General features: G+C 47.7%; 1 protein-coding gene across 1 annotated transcript; it reads left to right on the top strand.

Annotated features, from left to right (window-relative positions):
• Nucleotides 1-6311: 6311 nt before the first annotated feature.
• On the top strand, nt 6312-22681 carry LOC140076813 (galectin-4-like). The gene is made up of 9 exons (XM_072123539.1): nt 6312-6502; nt 13320-13408; nt 14685-14889; nt 15226-15360; nt 16309-16344; nt 20151-20180; nt 20272-20360; nt 21305-21470; nt 22427-22681. Exons 1-9 carry the CDS (start codon nt 6458-6460, stop codon nt 22571-22573), a joined length of 942 nt encoding a protein of 313 aa, XP_071979640.1. The 5' UTR covers nt 6312-6457; the 3' UTR covers nt 22574-22681.
• Nucleotides 22682-26940: the final 4259 nt, after the last annotated feature.

Here is a 26940-nt window from a genome sequence, read left to right as displayed (position 1 = left end):
TGTATATAATGACAATACAAGCCCATTCTGTGTGTGTATATAGAAGTATATACACTCACCGGCCACGCAAGTAACGAGTTGGACCCCCTTTTTCCTTCAGAACTGCCTCAATTCTTCACGGCATAGATACAACAAGGTGCTGGAAGCTCCTCAGAGATTTTGGTCCATATTGACATGATGGCATCACACAGTTGCCGCAGATTTGTCGGCTGCACATCCATGATGCAAATCTCCCATTCCACCACATCCCAAAGATGCTCTATTGGATTGAGATCTGGTGACTGTGGAGCCATTTGTGTCCAGTGACCTCATTGTCATGTTCAAGAAACCAGTCTGAGATGATTCCAGCTTTATGACATGGCGCATTATCCTGCTGAAAGTAGCCATCAGATGTTACAGGGTACATTGTGCTCATAAAGGGATGGACATGGTCAGCAACAATACTCAGGTAGGCTGTGGCGTTGTACCAAGGGGCCCAAAGAGTGCCAAGAAAATATTCCCCACACCATGACACCACCACCACCAGCCTGACCCGTTGATACAAGGCAGGATGGATCCATGACACCACCACCACCAGCCTGACCCGCTGATACAAGGCAGGATGGATCCATGCTTTCATGTTGTTGACGCCAAATTCTGACCCTACCATCCGAATGTCGCAGCAGAAATCGAGACTCATCAGACAAGGCAACGTTTTTCCAATCTTCTACTGTCCAATTTCGATGAGCTTGTGCAAATTGTAGCCTCAGTTTCCTGTTCTTAGCTGAAAGGAGTGGCACCCGGTGTGGTCTTCTGCTGCTGTAGCCCATCTGCCTCAAAGTTCGACGTACTGTGCGTTCAGAGATGCTCTTCTGCCTACCTTGGTTGTAACGGGTGACGATTTGAGTCACTGTTGCCTTTCTATCAGCTCGAACCAGTCTGCCCATTCTCCTCTGACCTCTGGCATCAACAAGGCATTTCCGCCCACAGAACTGCCGCTCACTGGATGTTTTTCCTTTTTCGGACCATTCTCTGTAAACCCTAGAGATGGTTGTGCGTGAAAATCCCAGTAGATCAGCAGTTTCTGAAATACTCAGACCAACCCTTCTGGCACCAACAACCATGCCACGTTCAAAGGCCTCAAATCACCTTTCTTCCCCATACTGATGTTTGGGAGAACTGCAGGAGATTGTCTTGACCATGTCTACATGCCTAAATGCACTGCCGCCATGTGATTGGCTGATTAGAAATTAAGTGTTAATGAGCAGTTGGACAGGTGTAACTAATAAAGTGGCCGGTGAGTGTATATTGTAGAAGTTATTAAGGAAATCTGAGCCCAGAAGAATAAAAGCAGCTGAAAAAGCTTAATCTCTGCAAAACCTGAAACCTCCAGTAGATGGCGTCAGAAACCTGTGCAGGGAGTCCTGGTGCCGGGGAGGACTATTTGCTGGGACTTGTCATAGAGGAAGTGTCTGATGCTGAATCTTTGTTAGACTTTATTGATTTCAGGCACAATTTCAAAATGTAAAGTTGTCTTTATGTGGACCTTGCATCAGTGTCATCACAGGTGCACGCTGCTGCAGGTAACTCCGCACATGATCCAATGCAGGGGCATCCAACATGACAGGATCCTTCTAATGTGTCACTGTCTGGCCCATAGTCTGAGTAGAATACTGTGATGGTCCAGTAAGAGCATAGACTGAAGGTCCTGCACACACCCGAGGCATGGGGGACATGGTGTCCGTATTCTAGTACTTGCTTTATTATAATTCTAGTGCAGTTATTACTGGAGTGTCCCTTTAAATCAACCCACAGGTTCGATGACGGTGCAGATATTGCAAAGTGGATAAATCGGGGGGGCCAACATGTGAGATGATTTCCATCTCTGATGTTCAGGTATCTCTGAGCCGGTGGTTATTATGTCTCCTACACTGCACACAGAACGTAGAGGAGGATCCACATCCGACATCATTCACATTTTGGATGGGGCTGTAGCACATTCTATGACATTGTAGATGTAATGACTTGTATTGAGGGGAAATAGAAACTTACTATTAGCTGCTGCATGACCTGTTCCTATGTGTTTGCTTCTCTCACACTTAGATCTTCTAATGCCACATAAGATCTGATATTACAGGGAGTCATCAGTTCACCTTGGGAAACCCAAGATGAATTCCGCTGAGTGTAAATGTTGGTACCCGGCTCGTGCACCCTGTGATGCTGCCGTCCTGTCGTCACACATCGGATCTGCAGGGATTACAATGATCCATCAGGTGAGTGTCCAGCTTTTGGCTTTGTCCCATTATTATGGAATGTGATCATCTTATTATCTTCTCGTCTTTGTCCTACTTTACCCGGACACAGAGTTGTACTTCTACTTATGGTTCACGATAAGCGAGACGTCTGCACAGAAGTCGTGTGATAACATCTCTATGTCGCCTGCATCATGTTACAATAAGTTACTCATTACTCTCTGGAAAAAGCATCGGAGAAACATAATTTCCTAATAAATGTAAGGCTCTGAGGGCGGCATTGTCACTACACAACTTCAAGGGGCTGCACTAGCACCCAGCACCCTACATGCACCAGCAACCACAGTACAACACAAATGCCCCCCCATTCAGAAAGTAACAGACCCCAGACCGGGCAATTATTATTATTATTATTATTATTATTATTATTACAAACCCCAGCACCCAAACATTAATAATACAGACATCTAATATACTTGAGACCCCAAAATAGCCTATAATAATAATACTGAAGACCCCCTGAGTAGACAGTAAGACCTTAGACCCCCAGAAAATAATAATAATAATAATAATAATAATAATGGAGACCCCTGAAACGGCTACAAAGTCTGTGTCCTGATGCTGACAATGGACAATGAGAAGAGAGCCACCTAAAGCAGGTGAGGTGCAGCATTACTGCTCCCAGGTTCTCCCCTCAGCTCTGGGTCCCGGCACCACCTGGACTCCTGCACCAATGAGTTCTGCCATCAGTGATTGCAGCGCTCTCTGGACTCTGCCGGGCTGAAAGTGTGGCCCGGTGGAACAGGCCTTGTCCACACTGAGCAGGACCAGCAAGGGGATGTAAGAAGAGAGCGAGGCCACAATATAATGGAAGGTTTTCCCCTGGGGCACTCCCAGTGTATGCGTGTGATCGGAATCCTTGTGTAGATGGTAGAGAGGAGGCCCATGATGTTAGAGGCAGCCTGGTATTACACGTAGAGACAAGATGTAGAACATCAAACTTACAGGCTCTTTATTTCGAAAACTTCAGTGCAGCAATGGTATCAGGCTGGGGCCTAGGTCCTATCTGCCAATGTCAGAGGTAACTGGTAGGATGCAATCTAGTAAAGAAGCGCAGAGCCTAGATTTAGTCACTTTGGCAGCAATCTCAGGGCAAACCCAGTATAGGTGCAGGGCTACCGCAGGTCTGATGGAGGGGTAACCCTCAGGCAGGAGAAAGCGGTAGTAGGCTGCTCTAGGAAGTCTTAGATTGGTCTAGAACTGAACTGGAACTTCCTGCCAGATGGAGCATAATTTATTTTTCACTCTGGGTGGAGCTTCCAGGCATCCAACCAATAATGAACCTCGAGGCAGAACCACATTGACATTAAACACTACTTATTATTGGTTAACAATAATTACCAGTAATGGTCCTTAGATGGATCCATACTAGAAGAAATTAATATATAATTAAGGCAACTACATATAGGACCACTTAGAATATAGGATATAATCGACTGTATCTCACCTACATAAGGATCACCTAAAGTGTAACGGTTCGTAAGGGACCTGTCCAGCGGGCCATTACAAACATACATTGTGACCTGAATGTTTACCACTTTCTAGTGGCACGAAACTTGATGGATATACTAATGTGCATCTCCATTAGCCGACCTGTCACTGTCACATTGGTTCTCCATCTAATCTACTTGGATTGAGATGATAAGCAAAACCATTTCAGTCTGATTTATAGTCGTTACAATATTCCATTCAGCGGTTACTTGTCTTGACAGGTAATTACTTTCAATGTTGCCTCCGTAGTAAACACAGAAGTAGGTTGATGGCCGAAAAACCAATTGTCACAGGTGCCCCCTCGCTGTGCAGGAGCCCTGCGACCCACATCCCCGGCCGCGGGCACACCCATGTCTCCCCGTGCCCCCGGCTCCCATCCTTGCCTTACCTGCCCACGTTCCGGGTCCCCGGCGTGCGCGTCCCCGCCTCCTAGGCCATGCGCGTGCTGGCACTCGATTTAAAGGGCCAGTGCATCGCTAATTGGTGCCATTTCCAGGAAATTGATAAGAGCCGGCCTCTCCCAGCATACCCCGCCGGATCTTTGTGCCTAATCCCACCGAGAAAGCTATTCCATGTGGTTTGCTTTGTTTCCCAATTCCCGTTGTGACCCCGGTTCCATTATTGACTGTGATCCGGTGCTGCCTGCCCTGACGTTCTGCTACGTCTTCGACTCCAATCCTGAACTGCCCGTTCTGACCTCCTGTCTGTCCCCGACCACGGGTGTGCCAGATGATTCTGTACCTCGACCTTGGCAGCCACCACGGACAAAGTGCGCCTGTGGAACAACCTGGTGGTACCACGCCGTAGCAAGACCAACCTGCTCTGCGGCGGGCTCTGGTGAAGACCGGGTACCACTTAGACTCCGGTCCCAGGTGGACACATGTTATTGTATCTATAGTCCAGATTTGCCAGAAGTTTAAATTGAGGCAATAACACGGAGACTGAGGTTTCTGTTTCTTTACCATTATAGATCCTGCAAACAGAACCCCCCGAGTCTACAAACACCCAGATCCGGAATACAAATATGTGAAGAAACAGACGCAGCATCAGAGCAAACAAGCCGCTGCGTAAATAGGAGTCTTTTTGTTTTAGTCAGTTTTTCATTAGTTTTTTTTTTTTTCATGTAAAATATAAAAAGAATAGACAAACAAATAGAACCATGGGGGGCCTGATCGTCAAACCCCCCAGCCTAACCCAAAATGGTGAAGTCAAACATTATTAAGGTGTTAATCGATAACAGCACAAAAAAAATCTCTTACTAACATCGGGGGCCAGAGCATGTGCATCAAGTCACGGGCCCAAATATTTTTTTTTAATTTTTATAGCATTACGTTTTTGGTAACTTTTGGTCCTACCTAGTGAAGAGCTTTTTCCCCAGATATAGTAAACGCAGTTATGACTCTCCCATACAGGAAGGTCCGAATATACAAACAATGTACAGATGTGTCCTACACTTTATCTATAAGGTCAAGAACAGAACTCCAATAACATCTCAATTTGTGGCAATTCCACATTAAATGTATCCAGTGCCCGATTCCTGACACCATGGACAAAGGTCACCCCCAAACATCCCATGTGATATAACCCGGCCTCCCTACCAGGTGAGAGGACAAACCACTGGTGGAGGCTGGGAAGACAGGTAAGTTATCCAAGGGTTCAGTGAGGCCAAACCACCAACCTCCTTAGACCTCAACTTGTTCTTTTTCCACACCAGGTCCCTGAAAATACAGGTCAGAAAATGGCAGGTCCTATCACTGACAATGGAGGTTTTCGCCAGTCTTTGACCTGCTGAAAACTCAATAAAGGAGGGGTCTATACTGAGAGCTACATGTTCCTCTGGTGTAGTTGATATCCCACAAACAAAAGTTATGCCCAATCCACGGGAGATAGAGATTAATGGAGGAGAATGGTCATGCGCGGCCGTCTGCTCCATTAGTCTGACGGAGTGACGAGGGGTCTGATGGGTCCGGCGGCACGCCCCCGATTTCTGTTGCATGAAAGCCGGCACCGCTGCACCAAAATCCGCTTGCATACGACACAATCCCCTTCTCAACGCGGCGCAAATCGGAAATCGTCAGATATTCTGAAGATGGTGCGGTCCGTGGACCCTTAATAAATGAGCCCCATAGACAGACCTAAAGAGAACAAGTTTGATAAATCCAAGAAGTCTCATCAGAGACAACCAACTTGATGGCTACAGGCGCCAACAAGATGATGATGGTGAAGATAACTGCACATTGTAATAACAGGTGATCCCTGACACCTTTACACGGCCTCGGGGAGCAGAGGTCACATGTCTCTCACATTCATCTCATAAGCCTCCACCTCCCTATATAACATTGACTATTACAATGAGGGTTCACTGCACTTACCTACCCGGCACTGACCAGGACTATAAGGACGACACAGACCCCTCCACAGCCAATAACCCACCCCCTAGTGATATGTTCCATTACACACGATTACATCCCTGGATCCATCCTTGTGAGATTCCGCTCCATTCCATGGATCTTCCAGCAGGAGTCTCTCTCGCTTCGCAGCTCGTCCTATGAAGTGGATTTTCCAGTTTTCGGAGAGAGACTCTTAATTCTCGGCTCTGCCCCTTCTCTCAGGATATAAAGCATCTCTCCACTTCATGAAAATTTAGTACTCAGCAATTCTTAATAGCAGCAAACATGGCGTTTGTACCAGCTCCGGGCTACCAAGCTGCCTTCAACCCCGTGAGTATTAACCCCTTCACCTGCACATAGTCTTTTATGTATTCTATAAACTTTATTACGCTGCAATTAGGATTTGCAGAAACTTGGGTCATGTGTTTTACTGATGTGTGTTTAGGATTCTCCGTGTCATGTAGAGCTGGGAGGGTGGATCTGATCTAAGTGCGTATCACATGTATCATACGTGTTGCAACTTTGTATCTAACCTATAAAAACTGGGGGCACATCTACTATTGCCATAAGTGGGGTGAACAGTGATCCCCCTTATATTCAGGGTCACACAACAAGAGCCGCGCCCCCTAGAAGTGGCAGCATTGGCATCAGATGCCCCCCACATTCTGATGTGCCCCCCTATCATCTTTATGCATAATAACAGTATCATGTATGTATGGATATAACCATATATTATTAGCTGGGTATCTGCTGCCAAATTCTTCGTCCAACCCTTAGTTATTAAATTCTTCGCCTAATTCTTCACCGGAGGCAAATATTCGGTTCACCTAGTTCTTAGTCTTATAGTCTGGTCACAATATGGTGGGTAACCTTACAGCCTGGTCACTATAGAGCAGCGTGTAACCATAATGTCCCGATCCCTATAGAGTGGGTAACGTGCACCCCTCCAGCACCTTGGCACATCCCCTACACCCAGGCTACACCCTCACCGTTTTTGTCTCCCTCCTCCCTATAGTTCAGTTATTTTGGCTGTGTATTTCTTGTCTCCCCAGTCTCCAGTTATACATATTTTACTAGTTTAGCTTCTTGCGGAAAGTTGGCATCGCCTGTAGATGGGATTCAGATGCCAAAAAGAGTTTTTCCAAACTTTTATTAAGTTTTGAAACTTTTAAAATCAGCTAAATCTTTGTGTAAATCTACCAGGAAATTACCACTGGAAATTATAACTATAAGTTGGAGGGGAACGGCAAAGCCTCGCCCAGTTCTTGCTGCAATGTATATGTGCATGTTTATGGGGCATCAGCACCCAGACAGATTCATACACATGATACCTGCAGGACTGGGCCCCTTAGCAGTGACCTCATGTGGTGGCATTAAAAATTCAGAAACTATAACAGTTTCCTGTTCCCTAAAATATTCCCTAATTTATCATCCCAAACATCCCCGTCATGGTTATTTTATATAAAGCCCCTCTCATCCCCATGGATTCCTTATGTAGAGCCTTGTGTGGGCCCCCCCAGCAGCCCTGGGCCCTAGTGCTGGCGCCAGACCTGTTGAACGACGCTGCTACAAATTTGCACTAGTAAATTTGCTGACTATTCCAAAATGTACATTTCCAAAAAGTTGAGCGTAGCATAAACCATCCTATACGGAGGGCAGAGGTGGTGACTCCTTGGTTGTGATGTAGAATAGAGACTGAATTGTCACCACTTGGGTAAAGGACGTTTGGTGATTGAGAGATTCTGCATTGGGGAGGACATTTGGCTAGAAGATCCACGGTAAACATTTCAAAAAGTTGAGGTTTTGCCTCCATTAAACAAGATAAGATAAGTTATGACCTTGTAGGGTCCTAGGACATGGGGGGGGGGGAGCATTGGTAACCTGGACTGTAAGGATTCATGATTTGGGTTAGAAGAGACATTTCTCGTTGTTTGGTGGAAACCAGGAATTAGACATGAGCAGAGCGGAGTGTGATCATCTCGGTGCTCCGGGAAGATGGGAGAGTCAGGGTGTGTCAGCTCCATGTCCCATCATTAACCACAGATGGGAGGACATCTGCTCCATAGATGAGTCTCTAATGGAAGCCAAATGTTTCCCGGATGAATATCTTCCTATCAGCCACAATGGGCACGGCGCAGCGTCGGATTGCCCCACCTGAGACTCGGAGAATACTCCGGTAGGACCCAACACTTGCTGGTCATGTGACCTCAGAGTCCACTCACCATGACAGATATAGTACCACGCAGTAGGAACCTTATGGCAACATCTAACATTACGAAGGCTTGAAAATTAGTTTTTTTATGGTGGGTAGAAGCAAAATCCATGAATGACCCAATGTCTCTGCTGTCAGGGGTGATATGCCTTGGATTGGTTGGATGTCATCGGTCTGAGGCTACTGCTTACCCGAGAATGACCCAGACACATTTTACCCCCCCGATATTAGTCAACAGTATATGGAAACCGTAGGAGAACATGTCCCCACCACCGGTGTCCGGTGCCAGAGCCGCCATCTTGTCGATAAATGTTGTTCATCTCCTCCAACTTTTAATTGAACCCAAAACTTAGATTGGAATGTAATCGGTTTATATCTCACCTATCCGCTCCCTAATATCCCCACAGCACAAGCAGGAGATACGTGGGATCATCATCGTCCTACATCCCACTAATTACGTAGGTTACATGTAAAAGAGGTTCTTCATCTTAGATAATCTATAATTGATAGAAAGGTCTCTTAAAACAAGATGAGAACATCTGCAAAGAGTTTGTATGTTCTCTCCGTGTTTGCGTGGGTTTCCTCCGGGTCCTCTGGTTTCCTCCCACACTCCAATACATACTGGAAGGTAGTTTAGATTGTGAGCCCCATTGGGGACAGGGACCGATTTGGCAAGTTATGTGCAGCGCTGTGTCATCTGTGTGCGCTATATAAATAAAGAATTATTATAGCAATGTCTCCGCCTGCTGGGACACTTATATGCGCTGGGGAATTTCTCTGCAGCGCCTCCAGAGGGGAAAGGAGTATTACATGACCATATACATCAATGGGTTGTTTGTGTAATGCAGGAGAGGTTGGGTCCATCAGAGCGGGGTCAGACTCTCTATACCTGGACCCCCACCATTCAGAATTCCTGAATACAATACAGATTTATGGGACAAACACTATTAACTTATGCAAAAGCACAAAAAGCAGATGTTGTTACAAAATTATAGCGAAAGCCGCTTCTCACAACATCTATTGAACACATAAATAGTAATAACTTACATATGAACACTTAGCCTATAGACAGAGGCCTCCTGTGCCTACACATGACACTGGCCCTGATACAATGTATATTGTATTGAATTGTTGCATTGTATTCAGAGCCAATATTACAGACGTTGTGCACAGTCATTACACTGAGATGATGAGGGTAGTAGTAAAAATAGCTTCATCTCTTGCAATATAAGAGGAATTTCTAGTGTCCGGTGAATGTGCAGCCGATATGTCAAGTGCCGGGGATTGTATTTGCACTCGCGGCTTCAAAGACTTTGGGGTTTATATAGGCGTCTGTTAGTGGTAAGTGCAGTAATGCATGTGGCTACGTATAGGGAGAGGACACTTATTTGCAATGGGGGATCTTCATAATGGGGGGCTCTGCTGTGGACATTTTATTAAGGGGGCTCTGCTGTGGCCATTTTATTAAAGGGGGGCTCTGTGGACATTTTATTAAAGGGGGGGCTCTGCTGTGGACATTTCATCAAGAGGGGTTCTACTGTGGACATTTTATTAAAGGGGGGCTCTACTGTGGACATTTCATTAAGGGGGGCTCTACTGTGGCATTTTATTAAAGGGGGGGCTCTACTGTGGCATTTTATTAAAGGGGGGGCTCTACTGTGGCATTTTATTAAAGGGGGGGCTCTACTGTGGACATATCATTAAAGGGGGGCTCTTCGGTGGACAATTCTGTAAAGGGGGGCCATTACAGGATGCGGTAGTTTTGTTGGGCAGAGGAGATTAGGCCTCGGGGCATGGAGTGGGTTTGGATGCTGGACCCCTGGGACACTTAATCCGCTTCTGGTTATTTGTATTGTAATAATGTTCGGCACCAGAAATCCTGCAACAAAATGACATCAGGTGCACAACACGGCACAGAAACAGCATCACCATAAAAGTCCATTAATGGGGTTACACTTATAGGGTCCGATGGGACCCCAGAGCATAACGATGTGTAAGTGTCCCCCCAGCCCTGGTGATATTTGACAATACCGCCCCCCCACCCCCACCCCTTGAAGATTATGAAGTATCTCTTAATCCCCTTCAGTGTTGGATTGATGGATGCTGACTGTATGCAGTGCTGATAAGTATAGACATGCTCCTCCGGGATGGGCTCTGACACGCTCAGCAAGTGCTCTCTTATTATCTTGATTATGAAGATTGAGAAACATGTCCTTTCATGGAGAGTAAAATGTCTCCCAAAATTATTGTAAGTTTTTAATATGAATCAGGTGCAGATCGGGCACAGAGGTGTTTGATGGCTTTCCAAGGCTCATTGTATCTCACACATTTGGGGCCACCTCTTTCAGGAAGAGCTTTTCCATCACTTTGCATGTCGGTTCTGAAGACAGAAAGATCTTTGTAGGATTCTCCTCCCTCCATTGGAATGGTGACTCATAAGAAGAACATGTTCTGCAGAACTTCTTACCAGCGGGCACATCACATAGAGGCGGCAGCAGACCAAGTTGTTCCTATCAGTGATATCCATCAAAGAAGTTCTAGAGACTTTTCCTGGCTTTCTGTGTGGGTTCCTTAAGCAGAATAATCCATATTATATAAGGTGAAATATCATAGATATTTGAGGAATTAATCCATAAAAAACAAATCCTACAGAGAACTGGTGCTCAATATTGAGAAGGAGCAGTAGCGGACTATAACATTTTGGGCAACAGCCCAAGGTCCAAGGCTCCTAGAAGGCCCATGGCCACCTAAACCACTAATCTGGTTTGATACTGTAATCTGGGAATAATAAAGACCAGGACCACCACCTCTGAAGTCTCCAGACAGTGCTGGCTCTCAACACTCATGTCCTTGCCCTTCTAGGACCTTTGTAGGTCCACCAACCAGCTTTCCCAAAAAGTTCAGATTTTGGTATCGTATGTAGGCAGTAAAGTTAGAGGGGCACATTTACTTACCCGTCCCGATCCAGAATGTCCGATGAGGATTCGGAGCTGCCACGATTCACTAAGATCGTGCGTCCAATTTCCTGCATGTGTCGCTTCCCCCGCTCAGGTCCGCAGGGGTTCACCTTCTTCTTCCCGGTGCATGTGAGTGCTGATCTTGCGACACATTTTGGTTTTTAAATCCCGCGGTTTGTCCGAATCAGTCGGGTTGTCCGACGTCCACGTCCTCCCGATTTGTGTCTCATGCAAGCCGGCGCCACAATCCGATTGCGTGCGCCAAAAACCCGGGGGCAAATCAGAAAAAAAAAACGCGAAACCCGACAGAAATGCGTCCGACGGACCTTTAGTAAATGTGCCCCAGACTTTTCCTACATCCCAGGGCTCATGGTAGTCTTAGTCCACCCATATTTAGGAGTTTAGGCTCTCCAGAAGATTCTCTTAGCCAGTTGCACCAACCCGGATTCTATGTGTATGTCAAGTCTACAAGGTGGATCCACCGCTGGTGCTTGTACTTTTTGCACCAGGTAGTATACGCAGTATATGATGGGGGATGGTCTCGCAGACACTGGTTTCTTATTAGTAGGAACAATGTCGTGTTTCATCACATTTTCTCAAGAGTGAGTCAAACCTGTGGAAAAATAATGGAAGGAATGGGGATAGCATCCCGCACGCTCAGGGACACACCCAACCTACAATAATATGTCTATGGGCAAACCACAAAACAAGTTCTGCATTACGAAAGAAGGGGTGAGTCACACACCCATCATGTGCTGACTCCGAAAGCACAACCAGAGAGGTAAAGAAAAGGAGGGGGAAAATGGCCGTCCCTGGTCTGCCAAATCCAAAGGATCGGGGATTACAATCTCCTTTGTTCTTTGGTTGAACAGATGTCCTCCTTGTATGACCATTAGCATATATGGAGAGGACCACCAACAAGATGACATGTGTAGGGGCAGGACTAGGTTTTGCATTACTATTCATACCCCTAGAAAAGGAAGACCCCAAGCTGTGCGGTCAACACTTCTCACAAAGGGTCTTCCAATCGGTTGTGTGTGTTGAGGTTGGGAAACAGAAGGTGTTGTCTAGAGTACGTCAACTCTTTGAGGGACATCAGATAACTGGAGCTACCGGAGATCTAGTGGTTGAATAGGAACTTGGGCTCCACCAGTACATTCAGCTTTTATAAGACTGGTGGATATAGCTGGAGGACTATAGACATGTTGCACCTAAGCAGACAGTAGACCACCACGTGCAGGATCAGAAGAAATCCCAAGAGGTCACAGGTCTGGGAAACATTGTCGTGACCCATAGTGTATAGCTGTTATGAGAGTATATATAATCATAAACACAGTTACACAGCAAATATGAGTGGGTAGCACTTCTGCCTTGCAGCGCTGGGGTCCTGGGTTCAAATCCCACCCAGGTCAACATCTTCAAAGAGTTTGTATGTTCTCTCTGTGTTTGCGTGGGTTTCCTCCGGGTCCTCTGGTTTCCTCCCACACTCCAAAACTTACTGTTACCTAGTCGTGCAGCAACACATCCTCAACCCTAGTATCACGTCATGACTTAAGATGGGAGGTCGTCACCAAGGTTTCCAATACAAAGGTACAACTAAGAAATATCCGGATAATAATAATAATTCTTTATTTATACAGCGCACACAGATTACGCAGCGCTGCACAGAACTTGCCAAATCGGTCCCTGTCCCCAATGGGGCTCACAATCTAATCAACCTACCAGTATGTTTTGGAGTGTGGGAGGAAACCAGAGGATCTGGAGGAAACCCATGCAAACACGGAGAGAACATACAAACTCTTTGCAGATTTTGATCCTGAGACTTTAACCAAAGTCCCCAGCGCTGCACGGCTGTTATGCTAATCAATGAGCCACCATGCTGCCCCTGATCTAGAAGAGGTGCCTCAAGGTTTTATATTGTCACATAGATTGGTGTGAAAGCAAATTTCTGCTTATGATATTTCTGTGATTTTTGCAGCCCATCCCTTTTACCACTATAATAGCCGGAGGTCTGCGTGTGGGGATGGCCGTGTATGTTCAGGCCACACTGCCCAAAAATTATAACAGGTAAGACCTATCATACGGTATTGTGAGACACATCATTCATTTTCATTCATTCCTTATAACTTTAATGGAGTATAGTTATATGAACTAATGCATTGCCCTCACGTACCCGATAGGGGAAGGGAGAACCTGCCGTGAGGGCACCATAATCTTATCTATAACACAATAATGGGGGTCATTTACTAAGGACCCGAATCACGTTTTTTCGTCGGGTTTCCCGAAAATTACCAATTTGTGCAGTATTTCCCCGGGATTTTGCCACACGGGATCGGATTGTGGCGCATCGGCACCGGCATGCATGCGATGGAAATTGGGGGGCGTGGATGTCGGTTAAACCCGACGGATTCGAAAAAACTGCCGTATTTTTTTTAAAAAAATGTATCGCTCGACACGCACTTACCTGCACCCAGGATAGGATGGTGAACTCCAGTGAACTCCGATGGACTTCAGCGCAGCAGCGACACCTGGTGGACATCAGGCGCACTACCTTAGTGAATCGCCGGAAGACCCGAATCAGCATCGGAGAACCCGCTGCTGGATCGCGAATGGACCAGGGAAGTAAATGTGCCCCAATATATGTGTTGCCCTTTCGGTAATTTATAAGATGCTTTAGGGAATTTCTTTCCATGATCTCTCATCAATAAGAAGTCTCCATCATCCTTGCGTCTGTGCTAGGCCTCCCAAACAATATTGGGGCACATTTACTTACCCAGTCGCGATACCGCAGTGCGTTGTCTGACGAGGATTCCGGTTCTGCCGGGATTCTCTAAGGTCCGTGCGTCTGAGTTCCTGCATGTGTCGCTGCGCCGAGGTCCGCCGGGGTTCACCTTATTCTTCCCGGTGCATGTAAGTGCGTGATCTCGCGACACAAATCGTTTTTTAAATTCCATGGTCTTTCCAAATCCATCTGGTTATCCGACAGCCACGCCCTACGATTTATGTCGCGTGAAAGCCGGCGCCGATGCGCCACAATCCAATCGCGTGCGCCAAAATCCCGGGGCAATTCTGAAATATTCGGGAAACTCGACTAAAGTACGGTGTTCGGACCCTTAGTAAATGAGCCCCATTAAGTCCACCATGAACCAACACTTATGGTTCTTCAAGTTCATCCAAAATTAGGTCTCCACTGCACAACCTGTGTGGAGCTCTATAAGGCCCCTGGGTCTCCACCAATTCTATACCAAGGAGAAGTAGAGGCACAAAAAATTCCAATAAAGATGGAGCTGCAGATTGTATCTTCCTATCTTGCTGTTTATTTGGCTGTTTTTGGTTGGTCAAGGTTCGCTATCAACTTAGCCGCCGGACAGGAGGACAGTGCAGATATTGCCTTACACGTAAATGCTCGATATGACGGCCGCGATCGTTGCGTCTTCAACTCAAGACAAGGCGACGTTTGGGGAGATGAGGAAATGAAGCGTGAAATGCCTTTCAAGTCCGGAAAGGTCTTCGCCATCATGATCGAGGTGACTCGCAACAACTTTCAGGTAAGACCATCTCCAAAACAACCACATGTAACCATCATATCCAATCCATGTTACATTCCTATCAGCATCTTCACTGGAACAAGATACATTTCATCTCTATGACTAATAGTGATCTTCTCCAACTCCCCATGACCGTGCCCAATCATTTGGTCAAACCAAGAACAGCTTATAGTACAAAGATCACAAAGGTTAAAATAGTTTGACCCTTGCTCCCCAAGCAAGCGCAGGCACTAAAGTTTCCTCCATGAAGGTTATTGATGGTAGATCCCATAAACAGATCCCCAAAACATGTTATTCCATCACTCATTTTGGCACATTCTTCTCTGTATTCCCCAGATATTTGCGAATGGTGCTCCTTTCTTTGAATTTGCGCACCGCATGCCCCTGGACAGAGTGAACTGGCTGCAAGTGAAAGGAGATATTACAGTCCAGGAGTTAAGCATCATTGGCAACGGACCAGGCGTCAAGGGCGTAAGTATGGCCAAAAAAGATGGAAGCCCTAAGGTTATCATGGAGAGAAGACCGTTCACCACCTGCACCTGCAACTCTTTGCATCCAATTATTCGGGTATCGTTGATATTCTTTACGAGCTACCTGTGCTCTGTGTGTGTTACCCAATATGGTAACTACACTGTATACTATGAGAAGACGAGGGGGGTCCTTCAAAAATTCAGACTGTAGAATGAAACCTATAAAAGGAACCAATGAGTCGGAGATGGAAAAGTCTTCAACGACCAAGCGTGCACAGCCACTTCTCTATCCAAAATTGTAGCTAAGCTGTGGGTACCAGTAAGGTCTCAGCAAGGTTTGGGGGTCCCTTCTGCAGTGCCCGGGTAAGGGGTGGTCCCAACACTATGGAAGGTCCGCCAGGCACCGGTCCCTTCTCCAGAAGGGATGGGAAGATGCGGTGCATCCATTATCACGTGTCAGAACCCGGGCCCACCAGGATCCTCTGCTACTCTCAGTGGCGTAACTAGGAGAGACAGGGCCCCCTAGCTGGCTACTGCATGGGGCCCCCCTTCCCACATGTGAGTTACAATCACATATAAATACACTCATGTGCATATACACATACATACAGTGCCATATGCAACATACTCACATACACATCACAGTATATGTTATATACATATGCTGGACAATATACAATACAATATAGCTATAATGGTGCACATCCTCCATTCTTTATTGTGTCAGGTTGGATGACGGGGCCCCCTGACACTATGGGCCCCATAGCGGCTGCTATGGCTGTTACCGCTGTAGTAACGCCCCTGGGTACTCTGGTTCTTAGGACTTCATGCAGGTGGACCTCTTTTATTAAACTTGGGGGTTCAGCATTATGTAAGGGGGGCAGTTTTTGATGGGACAGTGAATGTTATGTTTCTATACAATGTACTAACAATTCTGTATCTTTTTCAGAATCTTGTGTTATCAGAGTCACAGTCAAAACTTGTGGTCAGTATAATAAGGACTAGTTTATAGATCTTCTATATATATATATATACACACAATCATAACTCCGGTCCATATAAAGGATGCCCTGGAGCTGGAGAGGGTTCAATGAAGAGCCACAAAAATGATAAGGGGTATGGAGGAGGGTCTTAGTTATGAGGAAAGATTAAAACAATTAGATTTATTTAGTCTGGAAAAGAGACGACTACGAGGGGACAGGATTAATTTATATAAATATAGGAATGGTCCATACAAAAAATATGGTGTTAAGTTGTTTCAGATTAAATCAAATCAAATCAAAAGACAAGGGGGTAAAGTCTCCGTCCGGAGAAAACAAGGTTTAATCACCGGAGGTGACAGGGCTTCTTTACTGCGCTCAGGCGCTGGTCACAGCAGGGGCAGCAGAGAGCTCAGGTGCTGGTCACAGCAGGGACAGCAGAGAGCTCAGGGGCTGGTCACAGCAGGGACAGCAGAGAGCTCAGGCGCAGGTCACAGCAGGGACAGCAGAGAGCTCAGGCGCAGGTCACAGCAGGGACAGCAGAGAGCTCAGGTGCTGGTCACAGCAGGGACAGCAGAGAGCTCAGGCGCTGGTCACAGCAGGGACAGCAGAGAGCTCAGGCGCTGGTCACAGCAGGGACAGCAGAGAGCTCAGGCGCTGGTCACAGCAGGGACAGCAGAGAGCTCAGGTGCTGGTCACAGCAGGGACAGCAGAGAGCTCAGGCACTGATCACAGCAGGGACAGCAGAGAGCTCAGGCGCTGGTCACAGCAGGGACAGCAGAGAGCTCAGGCGCAGGTCACAGCAGGGACAGCAGAGAGCTCAGGCGCAGGTCACAGCAGGGACAGCAGAGAGCTCAGGCGCTGGTCACAGCAGGGACAGCAGAGAGCTCAGGCGCAGGTCACAGCAGGGACAGCAGAGAGCTCAGGCGCTGGTCACAGCAGGGACAGCAGAGAGCTCAGGCGCTGGTCACAGCAGGGACAGCAGAGAGCTCAGGCACAGGTCACAGCAGGGACAGCAGAGAGCTCAGGCGCAGGTCACAGCAGGGACAGCGGAGAGCTCAGGCGCAGGTCACAGCAGGGACAGCAGAGATCTCAGGCGCTGGTCACAGCAGGGACAGCAGAGAGCTCAGGCGCTGGTCACAGCAGGGACAGCAGAGAGCTCAGGCGCAGGTCACAGCAGGGACAGCAGAGAGCTCAGGCGCAGGTCACAGCAGGGACAGCAGAGAGCTCAGGCGCTGGTCACAGCAGGGACAGCAGAGAGCTCAGGCGCTGGTCACAGCAGGGACAGCAGAGAGCTCAGGCGCTGGTCACAGCAGGGACAGCAGAGAGCTCAGGCGCTGGTCACAGCAGGGACAGCAGAGAGCTCAGGCACAGGTCACAGCAGGGACAGCAGAGAGCTCAGGCGCAGGTCACAGCAGGGACAGCGGAGAGCTCAGGCGCAGGTCACAGCAGGGACAGCGGAGAGCTCAGGCGCTGGTCACAGCAGGGACAGCAGAGAGCTCAGGCGCAGGTCACAGCAGGGACAGCAGAGAGCTTAGGCGCAGGTCACAGCAGGGACAGTAGAGAGCTCAGGCGCTGGTCACAGCAGGGACAGTAGAGAGCTCAGGCGCTGGTCACAGCAGGGACAGCAGAGAGCTCAGGCGCTGGTCACAGCAGGGACAGCAGAGAGCTCAGGGGCTGGTCACAGCAGGGACAGCAGAGAGCTCAGGCGCTGGTCACAGCAGGGACAGCAGAGAGCTCAGGCGCTGGTCACAGCAGGGACAGCAGAGAGCTCAGGCGCTGGTCACAGCAGGGACAGTAGAGAGCTCAGGCGCTGGTCACAGCAGGGACAGCAGAGAGCTCAGGCGCTGGTCACAGCAGGGACAGCAGAGAGCTCAGGCGCAGGTCACAGCAGGGACAGTAGAGAGCTCAGGCGCTGGTCACAGCAGGGACAGTAGAGAGCTCAGGCGCTGGTCACAGCAGGGACAGCAGAGAGCTCAGGCGCTGGTCACAGCAGGGACAGCAGAGAGCTCAGGGGCTGGTCACAGCAGGGACAGCAGAGAGCTCAGGCGCTGGTCACAGCAGGGACAGCAGAGAGCTCAGGCGCTGGTCACAGCAGGGACAGCAGAGAGCTCAGGCGCTGGTCACAGCAGGGACAGCAGAGAGCTCAGGCGCAGGTCACAGCAGGGACAGCAGAGAGCTCAGGCGCAGGTCACAGCAGGGACAGCAGAGAGCTCAGGCGCTGGTCACAGCAGGGACAGCAGAGAGCTCAGGCGCTGGTCACAGCAGGGACAGCAGAGAGCTCAGGCGCTGGTCACAGCAGGGACAGCAGAGAGCTCAGGCGCTGGTCACAGCAGGGACAGCAGAGAGCTCAGGCGCTGGTCACAGCAGGGACAGCAGAGAGCTCAGGCGCTGGTCACAGCAGGGACAGCGGAGAGCTCAGGCGCAGGTCACAGCAGGGACAGCGGAGAGCTCAGGCGCAGGTCACAGCAGGGACAGCGGAGAGCTCAGGCGCTGGTCACAGCAGGGACAGCAGAGAGCTCAGGCGCAGGTCACAGCAGGGACAGCAGAGAGCTTAGGCGCAGGTCACAGCAGGGACAGTAGAGAGCTCAGGCGCTGGTCACAGCAGGGACAGTAGAGAGCTCAGGCGCTGGTCACAGCAGGGACAGCAGAGAGCTCAGGCGCTGGTCACAGCAGGGACAGCAGAGAGCTCAGGGGCTGGTCACAGCAGGGACAGCAGAGAGCTCAGGCGCTGGTCACAGCAGGGACAGCAGAGAGCTCAGGCGCTGGTCACAGCAGGGACAGCAGAGAGCTCAGGCGCTGGTCACAGCAGGGACAGTAGAGAGCTCAGGCGCTGGTCACAGCAGGGACAGCAGAGAGCTCAGGCGCTGGTCACAGCAGGGACAGCAGAGAGCTCAGGCGCAGGTCACAGCAGGGACAGTAGAGAGCTCAGGCGCTGGTCACAGCAGGGACAGTAGAGAGCTCAGGCGCTGGTCACAGCAGGGACAGCAGAGAGCTCAGGCGCTGGTCACAGCAGGGACAGCAGAGAGCTCAGGGGCTGGTCACAGCAGGGACAGCAGAGAGCTCAGGCGCTGGTCACAGCAGGGACAGCAGAGAGCTCAGGCGCTGGTCACAGCAGGGACAGCAGAGAGCTCAGGCGCTGGTCACAGCAGGGACAGTAGAGAGCTCAGGCGCTGGTCACAGCAGGGACAGCAGAGAGCTCAGGCGCTGGTCACAGCAGGGACAGCAGAGAGCTCAGGGGCTGGTCACAGCAGGGACAGCAGAGAGCTCAGGCGCTGGTCACAGCAGGGACAGCAGAGAGCTCAGGCGCTGGTCACAGCAGGGACAGCAGAGAGCTCAGGCGCAGGTCACAGCAGGGACAGCAGAGAGCTCAGGCGCTGGTCACAGCAGGGACAGCAGAGAGCTTCAAGAAGGGTCTAGATGCCTTTTTACACCTAAATAACATTGATGGTTATGTTATATAGAATTGTTTCTCCTAAATCCCTTCCTCATCCAATCCCTTCCCTTCCTTGGTTGAACTTGATGGACAAGTGTCTTTTTTCAACCGTATAAACTATGATACTATGATAACTAATATTGTCTATTGCTCCCTGATCTGGATTCCTGTGGATGCCCATACAGTCCAAGGCAATTAGTGAACTACATTATTTTCCTGGAAACATTGTATGGGGTTTCCCTGATCCATTGGGGCATCATGTAGGGGTAAATCCCGCACCCCCCTCTATACATGTATAGACTGTATATGTATCCGTACTGCTCCATGTTAGATGTAAGTCCACAGGTCTCACTGTCTTTTCTCCTTATTCTGCAGCCCATGATGGGACCCCCCAGTATAAACCCAGTAAGTCCCTGGTTCTTCCCATGACCTCTACAAGATCATAGTCACATTGCTATAATGTATCACTACTGAATGTCCTCTTCATTATTTACAGCCAGTTCCATTTTCTACAAACATCAGAGGTGGGATGATCCCGAAACGCACTGTGGTTGTGAAAGGAATGGTAAAATCTAGTGCGAAAAGGTGAGGGGGAAGGTCCCGCAACGTCCTGGTGGTCGAGCACGTGCGACGTCCTGGTGGTCGAGCACGTGCGACGTCCTGGTGGTCGAGCACGTGCGACGTCCTGGTGGTCGAGCACGTGCGACGTCCTGGTGGTCGGGCACGTGCGACGTCCTGGTGGTCGGGCACGTGCGACGTCCTGGTGGTCGGGCACGTGCGACGTCCTGGTGGTCGGGCACGTGCGACGTCCTGGTGGTCGGGCACGTGCGACGTCCTGGTGGTCGGGCACGTGCGACGTCCTGGTGGTCGGGCACGTGCGACGTCCTGGTGGTCGGGCACGTGCGACGTCCTGGTGGTCGGGCACGTGCGACGCCCTGGTGGTCGGGCACGTGCGACGCCCTGGTGGTCGAGCACGTGCAGTAGGGTCATGGGAGTCACACTGGTTCTTCAGGGGGGATTTGTGGTTCCTGATGGCTGCTAATTCCAGAGGTCGGAGTGATGTGACACTTCATAGGCGATTAGGGTTATTGGTGGGGTCACCCCATTCATTTGGACGCCAGGTCACACACCTAAACTCTTTCAGACCCCAAACCAACTGGCTAAATTTACCTCCTATACCAGACCACAAAAATAAGAATACAGGCGGTCCCCTACTTAAGGACACCCGACTTACAGACAACCCCTAGTTACAGACAACCCCTCTGCCCCCTGTGACCTCTGGTGACCTCTCTGGATGTTACTATAGTCCCAGGCTGCAATGATCAGCTGTAAGGTGTCTGTAATGAAGCTTTATTGATCATCCTTGGTCCCATTACAGCAAAAAATTTTGAAAATCCAATTGTCACTGGGGCAATTTTTTTTTTTCTATCTGGAACTACAATGATATAATATACAGTTTCGACTTACATACAAATTCAACTTAAGAACAAACCTCTGGAACCTATCTTGTACTTTTCTTGTTTTCGCAGCTTCTGTATTAATCTTAAAGTCGGTTTCAACAACGACGTTGCGTTTCACCTGAACCCTCGCTTAAACAAAAAGAAAGTGGTCAGGAACAGCTATATCAACGGGTCCTGGGGAGAGGAGGAGACCCAACTGGAGAAAAATCCCTTTAAGGAAGGAGAGTTCTTTGATGTGAGTCACTAAGGGAACGGTCATAGATGTATCTATTGCAGATTGTGAAGTCGTCTCTCAGGTCATTTATTGCGTTACATCAGAAGTAATTGGTAATTTTACCAATTTTATAGACTATCCCTTTAAGGGTCTCTTGATTCCTTCACGTCCAGTTGTTTTGAGCACCACTTCTGCCGTGCACAGCTGTGATGTCATCTATATTCTGCTGTACTGTGATGTCATCTATATTTGTCACGTAGTTTGCAGCTCAGTTTGATTTAAGTGAAGGGTCTGAGCTGCAATACCAAATATGGCCACTATACAGTGCACAGCGCTGTGCAAAACATTTGGACCTATACATGATATGGTCTTAAAATGATTCCCATATCCATGTCTGGGACCACCGCATCCATCCAGCTTTAAATGACTTCAGCAGGGTAAGAGTCCCACTTTATCTGTCATTATGGTTAAAGGGAATCTAATCATGATTAAAAATCCATCATATAAAGACACTTACTCATATGTCCAGGCACCGTGACCCTGGAAATCTTCTTATATTTGTTATCCATGGCCTCCTTCCTTCTAAAATCAATTTATTTTAAATTATGCTAATAAGCCTGCAGTGCTCTGGGGGTGTTACCGGAGCAACTTCCTGTTGCAGATTCACAGGCTGTTACAATGCGCAAGAAGCATTTCCCCTCCCACTGTGTGAGGTTACATCAAGCAGAGGGAGGGGGAAGTGCTGAGGTAGCTGAATGGGAACGGAGACAGTGTAACAGCCTGTGAAGCTACAGCACAGAGGGGCTATGGTAACTCCTCCAGGAGCACTTTAGACTCATTAGCATCATTTTCAAAGTTGATTTTACAAAGAAGGAGGCCATGGATAATAAATATAAGAAGATATCACAGCCCCGGTGCCTGGATCTATGAGGAATGTCCCCGGATGGAGCCTTCATTTCTCATCCCATCTTTTCCAGATTTCCATCCGCAGCGGAGAAAAGCAATTTAAGGTTTTCGTGAACGGTTTTCATTGCTTCGACTACGCGCATCGGCTCTGGAACCTGCAGCAGGTGGACAAGCTGGAGGTGGAGGGAGACGTCAACCTCATATACGTCTTCATCTAAATGCATCCATGTCCTGTCTCCTCCCAACGTATAGAACCCCCCCACGTGATGTCACCCAATGCTTCTGTGTCACATGATCTGAATAAATACATTGCATTAAGATTCTTATGTCTTCTCCATCCGGAATGATCTTTTCTTATCCCGAAAATCTGTCCAGTGTCCACCAATACAAAGCCACAAACCCTAAGGGCAGCACGGGGGCTGAGTGAGTAACACTACAGCCTTGCAGCACGGGGGCTGAGTGAGTAGCAGTACAGCTTTGCACCGATGGGGTCTTGGGTTCGAATCCCATCCAGGTCAACATCTGCACAGAGTTTGTACGTTCTCTCTGTGTTTGCATGGGTTTGCTCCAGGTCCTCCGGTTTCCTCCCACACTCCAAAACATACTGGTAGGTGATTAGATTGTGAGCCCCATTGGGGACAGGGACCGATTTGGCAAAGCTTTGCACAGCGCTGCGTAATCTGTGTGCGCTATATACATAAAGAATTATTAGAACAATCAGTGTTGGGATGTGGAGGTTCTCCAAGGTTCACCGGAGAGTGGCCTCCTCCTCCTAGGCCTCCGTATAAATACAAGCGGTCCCCTACTTAAGGACACCCGACTTACAGACGACCCCTAGTTACAGACAGACCCCTCTGCCCCCTGTGACCTCTGTTACAGACAACCCCTAGTTACAGACGGACCCCTCTGCCCCCTGTGACCTCTGGTGACCTCTCTGGATGTTACTATAGTCCCAGGCTGCAATGATCAGCTGTAAGGTGTCTGTAATGAAGCTTTATTGATAATCCTTGGTCCCATTACAGCAAAAAATTTTAAAACTCCAATTGTCACTGGGGCAAAAAGAAAAAAAATTTCTCTGAGGTTACAATTATAAAATATACAGTTTCGACTTACATACAAATTCAACTTAAGACCAAACCTATGGAACCTATCTTGTACGTAACCCATAGTAGTCTGTAGTCTACTAGTTGTATAATTGGTGTAAATTCTAGACACCTTGCCCATGAGTTGTAGGCGGTATTGCAGTTTAAAGGGGTTGACATGTCTCTGCATGTATCTGTGTCTTTGCCTCCTTTGATGATGGATTTTGATGATACATTTCCTTTAGCTGCATTGAAGTAAATGGCACGGAGCTGCAATACCACATATAACCTATGGATGGGGGTGGCACTGTTTCATATAATCATGGGCAGCCCCTATAAGTGGACTGTAAAAAAAAAAAAATAATAATAATGTAAAATAAAATATAGAGTTTAAAATAAAAAATTATGAACTAATTAAATAAACTCATTTATAAGTCATGTTTGCTGTGACTAGCTGCTCTGTCTATGGTGGACTCGGCCTTATCGCCACAGACTATGGGATTGTATAATAATAATTCCTTTATTGATATAGCGCACACATATTCCGGGCGCTGCACAGAGTTTGCCAAATCGCTCCCTGTCCCCATGGGGCTCACAATCTAATCACCTACCAGTATCTTTTGGAGTGTGGGAGGAAACCGAAGGACCCAGGGGAAACCTACACAAACACAGAGAGAATATTCAAACTCTTTGCAGATGTTGACCCTGGGACTTGAACCCAGGACCCCAGCGCTGCAAGGCTATAGTGCTAACCACTGAGCCACTGCGCTGCAAGGCTGTAGTGCTAACCACTGAGCCACCGTGCTGCAAGGCTGTAGTGCTAACCACTGAGCCACTGTGCTGCAAGGCTGTAGTGCTAACCACTGAGCCACTGAGCACGGTTGCTCAGTGGTTAGCACTACAGCCTTGCATCACGGTGGCTCAGTGGTTAGCACTACAGCCTTGCATCACGGTGGCTCAGTGGTTAGCATTGCAGCCTTGGTCCTGGGTTCATGTCAACACCTGCAAAGAGTTTGTATGTTCTCTCCATGTTTTTTATGGGTTTCCTCTGGGTCCTCCAATTTCCTCCCACTCTCCAAAACATACTGGTAGGTGATTAGATTGTGAGCCCCATTGGGGACAGGGACTGATTTGGCAAACTCTGTGCAGCGCTGGGGAATCTGTGTGCGCTATATAAATAGAGGAATTATTAAAATTATTATTACTACTACCAGGAATTGGACTTGTGGATCATAGTGATATATTTAGCAAGGAGTCCCTGCTTTCCCACTGAACAGCAGTGCTACAACTGATCGATGTGACGCAAGGAATCCCATCCCTGCAGTGTGTCCAGGCTGATCACGGATTGCATGAAATCTCTAGGGCTTATTCACACAATCATTTACGTTTTGCGCTATTATAACCCCAATTTATACGGATAAACGACCCTTTATTTTCTAAGTGTTTTATCAAGTCAGTTTTTTTTTCAAAAACATCATGGTTTTTTTTCTCGTGTTCACGGATCATGGATAACACGGATCCCAGCTCCCTCCCCAGGTTGTGTAGTTCCGGACTTGGCGTTCCTCGTATCATAAAGGATACGCGTTCTGCAGCAACCTGGCGGATTTATGCACGATATTACAGCTTATTATGTTTTCTTGGGTGTAATAATAATTATTATAGCTTATTATATTCTCATTAATCCTTGGATAATATTCTTGGGTGAGAAAATTCTTATAATAAAACCAAATTTATGAGCGTCTGAATCCACAGCCGGAAGGAGATTACACCCTGTGTTGCTGATTTCCTGTTATACCAGTAGGTGGCAGCACCGCTACACGTTTCCCTATACATTTGTTTTTCAGGCTTTGTTCACACTTGCAGTTTTTGTCGTAGTATTTTCTGCCAAATACTAAGGTTTTTCTATATACTTGTCCTGTCTATCAGCATCAACAGCTTCATGTGTGAGTTTGGTTTTATCCCGGGGGGGGGGGGGGTCACACGCATAGTAATTGCATCACACCACAAACTTGTCCGTAGCTTAACCCATTGCAATGTCTGTACGTGAATTAACCCTTGAAGTGGCTGAAGTCTATAATAAATGATTAGTAACCCTGTGCGTCACAACATTTCTGGGTCGCTGAGTTAGTGATGTTTGACCACAATAATCTTAGGATTATCCCCATGGAGCAGTGTAGAGATACAATCACTAGATCCCCCCGCATCGTAGGTGTACACATCACGCAGCATCACACGGACGCCTCATCTTTCAGTTTGCTTGCGGTTCTGTGAGCTACAGACGCATATATAGAAAGTTAAAAGCAGCAGGAACCACAAACCTGATGAGATTTGAAAGATGAGATTCTTATCTTTAATATGACACCAGCAGCATTCTACCAGGTGCTATAGAAACAAAGATTCTGAATTGATTCTGTCCATGAAGCCTCTAAACTTGACTCATCTGAAGCAAAATATGACTCTTCCCTTCTCATTTTCACAATGACTTTGGGGGGATATGTTTTTATAGGTAGATTCCATCTTTTAGGTGAGATCTCACATAATGAAAGGAATTCTAGAAAGGACGTTAGGGCCTGCTAGTTTAATGGTGTAAAATACAAGCTGACAGGTTCCCTTTAAGATTTTGAAATATTAAAAATCTCTTCCAGTGACCCAAGTTGGATGTTTCTCTGTTCCATAGATTGTTTCTTATAGATAACCACTGCACATACATGAAATGAATACTTACTAGTGATTTCTATTCATCACACATCCTAGTTGTGGTTTCATTTCAGAGTATTAGATTGTTAAAGGGAACCTGTCACCAGGGACCTCAATTTCACTAAAGACGTTTATGAGCAATCGCATTACAATATAATTGTGTGTTATAAATTACCTTGTACCCTGACAAGATCCTCTGTGTAGTCCCAGGGGTTGGGCTTTGGTTTGGATGCATTTAAAAAAAAAACAACATGTGACATGTCTGTGCTGCAGACTACTCATCTCTCAGCCCCAAACTTTGTGCTCCTGTACAGCTCCTCCCTCCTGATTCTTCAGAGAGGTCACATCCTGGTGAGCCGACATCAGTGGGGGAGGGAGGAGCTGTACAGGAGCACAGAGGTGGAAGCTGAGAGCTGAGTAGTCACAAGTCCCATTTTTGTTTTTTAAATGCATCCACACCAAAGCCCAACCCCTGCACCTCGGAGTGTAATGCGTTTTTGATGCATTTCCATAGACTTGTATTGGGTGTTTTTTATGAGCATGACTTGCAAATATAGAGCATACTTAAAGTTTCACGCACGTAAAAAAAATGTATGTGTCTGTAAAAACGCATTAAATACATTGGGTCATAGTCTAATGAAAGTCCTGCATCTCAGAAACACGTACAGAACGCACACGTGAAAAACGCTCATGTAAAAGGGGCATTACCCTTCCAGACTACTTTCCTTGAATGCATGCTAAGCTGCAGTACCCTGATGTGGCCACTAGGTTTATACATTGGGGCTCATTTACTAAGGGTCGGCGGA

The sequence above is a fragment of the Engystomops pustulosus genome, chromosome 9, assembly GCF_040894005.1.
Source record: "Engystomops pustulosus chromosome 9, aEngPut4.maternal, whole genome shotgun sequence".
Classification (NCBI taxonomy): Eukaryota; Metazoa; Chordata; class Amphibia; order Anura; family Leptodactylidae; genus Engystomops; species Engystomops pustulosus.
This window is presented reverse-complemented; position numbering and strand designations above follow the sequence as displayed.